This window comes from Opisthorchis viverrini, assembly GCF_000715545.1.
Source record: "Opisthorchis viverrini unplaced genomic scaffold opera_v5_49, whole genome shotgun sequence".
NCBI classification, from domain to species: Eukaryota; Metazoa; Platyhelminthes; class Trematoda; order Opisthorchiida; family Opisthorchiidae; genus Opisthorchis; species Opisthorchis viverrini.
The window spans coordinates 1,030,392-1,032,977 of record NW_008751705.1 but is presented as its reverse complement, the minus strand read 5'-3'; the positions used below and the strand labels follow the sequence as shown (position 1 = coordinate 1,032,977).

The following is a 2,586-nucleotide window of genomic DNA, read 5'->3' as shown; positions in this document are numbered from 1 at the left end:
CCCAATTCAGAGTGGCGTAAACAGAGAGGTGGCCAACCCTTGACCTGGCAGAGGAGTATGAAGGAGATCACGAAACGCTTGGGTGCTGACGGCACTAATCGCCTTCCAGGATGGGGACCACGTGATCCTCACTATGCCTAGTTGAAGAGACTACAAGATATGCCTGTCAACCGATGTCAATGACGTTCTTCTTGTCAGTTTCTATCCAGATAGCCCGAGTGAATGTCTGGAGGTATAGGCACCTCGGAATGATTGTGGTGAGCTAACACCAAGTCCCTTTCCTGTCCACCTTTACTCTTTTCTTTACAATACGACTTTCACATAAATCATGGTTGTACGGCAGTGAAGCATCAGTATTGAACACTGATGTGATGCTGTCAATGATGATGATGATGATGATGAAGATGATGATGATGATGATGATGATGATGAAGATGATGATGATGATGATGATGATGATGAAGATGATGATGATGATGATGATGATGATGAAGATGATGATGATGATGATGGTATATAACTTTTGGCTGTTAAACAGAGGGATACACGCTCTTCCAAATCAGCGTGTTGCGTCCAACTAATGACGAAACTCTTCAGATAGCTGAGATTTCAGGGTTGTGACTACATTCTTTTCATCTCGGTGCGGCAGCGCGTCTTTTTCGTTTCATAGTTTGTCGGGAAATAATCCAACTCCGTCCAAAGTCCTTAATGGTTGTTTGTTACTGACCTCATCATGCAAACATATTGCATAGATTGAGAACACTATCTTGGGCCTTTGGTGACAAGTAAAATATAGTGGACTGTAATACATCTTGCGGTTAAGATAGCTAACGCCCTCACCTCTGAAGGGAATCCTTTTGACTAAGTCCACGTTCAATTCGTACATCATCAAGACGAAACAATTTTCCTGTTGTGCTCCAGTTCCTACTTGCCTTTTCATACCAGCTTCTCTCCTCCAGTCTGCATTTTAGTCGGTCCACTTTTTGTACGGAATCTGGACACGGCGATGCCATGCTCTCTCGCCAAACTCTTTGTCAGACCCTTCAGATCAGGCCCACAGTTAATGTCAAGTCACTGATTGGGCCGACCGAACCAGACCTCGCTGATCAACCGCAACAACATCAACATGCACCGGTTGTGGATAAACCTGTCCCATTACTCTACTATATTGTAAACTGGCTGAAAGATCGCAAGTTAACACCTCCCTCTGACGCCCGGCAGACTGGTACAGAACAACCGGACGAAAAGTGTGCACACAGATCAGATCCGGTTCATGGGAGACCATGCTGTCAAGCAGTTGACGAATCGCATCAGCAGACCGCTTTGACACGGCGTTCACCAACTTACAATCCTTGTTTGGAACAGTTTAGTTCGGAAGGTGATTTGTACTAACTTTTTCCCTACTGAAAGGCCTCATTGCCGGCAGAATGTCGCCCTGTATCACTCTTATCCCTCAGTATAATAAGTTTTGTTATAATAAATACACCTCGTATTGTTCACCGATTACTATTGTATGTTCTTCGCCTTCTCATACGGTTTAACAGCACAAGTTGGTCTTTAGGGAAAAACCCTATCTTTAAACACTGGCAATCGGCCAAGCGACTGCTCACTTTAAACTGACTTTTAAGTGTGGGTATTCTTTGTTTTGAAAAATGGAAATATTTTCCCCGAGAGTTCTTGGGGTTATGGGTTTACTTTCAAATTCCAATTTCCGTCTCGTATGGGAAAAATTTGGACATTACAAGCTTCCGCTCCAGAATGAGCGCAGTATGTCATGCTTTTTACTCGAAGTTCATGCCATTGTCGTCATTACTACCGTTCGGTTATTGAGGATCCTTGCAAAGGGACAAACGAAAGGAAAGGGTTAATACAAATGATCATAGATTCCCAATCAGAACTGGTCGAAATGGAAAAGTCAGTTGGCCCAAAATCAGAGTGCGTCCTTTTATAGGTTGCACTAGGAACGACGAATTCACTGGGGCTGATTTGAAAGCGTATCGCTTACCTTTAGCTCGGTAAAGCGGGTACGCATCGCGAATGTCAGTGTGATTATTGGCACTTTTTCAGTCTACTGAGTTCCATCAAGTAGTTAGCCATAATTGATGAGTTTGTAATGTTGACCGGAAGCAACTGAAAAGCCGAAAAACATTGTTCAGCTGTTTAACCTTTATTTTGAATCATCAGCAGTGTGCGTACCGCTAAACTACAGGGAGTTTTGAACCCCCAACATTCCAGCTGATAGCTCGAACACAACTGTCCGGCAACCTATCCGCAGTGTGATTAGCTCGCACTTTCATAGTAGGACGCCTCAAGCTTTCTTTTAGCCACCAACCCTCTCGTTTTTTTTTAAATATAACCACGGTTGATCTTGTGATCTTCCCTTGTATGGGTCTCTTTTGCAATAGCCGTTTCAGTTTCCTCATTCTCATAATTATCGAATATGTTCGAACACCTAGGTTTAGCCTACTGAAGGTTGCTCTTAGATCTAGTATGAAATGAATACGGCTCATATCCCGTTCTCCCCACAAGGAATAATTTAGACTACTGCGTTTAAAATAGATTGCAGCTGAAGATAAATGCGTCTCT

At 43.3% G+C, this 2,586-nt stretch overlaps 1 protein-coding gene across 1 annotated transcript in view; it reads left to right on the top strand.

Moving 5' to 3' along the window:
• The window catches only part of T265_03431 (hypothetical protein), a gene marked incomplete at both ends in the record, with an annotated part of 7,513 nt that extends 6,010 nt beyond the window's left edge, over positions 1-1,503 (top strand). Inside the window, one exon of the mRNA XM_009167915.1 lies at positions 960-1,503. Within this exon, the coding sequence (XP_009166179.1) occupies positions 960-1,392 (433 nt within the window). The remainder of the gene's footprint in view (positions 1-959) is intronic.
• Between the last annotated feature and the right edge of the window lie 1,083 nt (positions 1,504-2,586).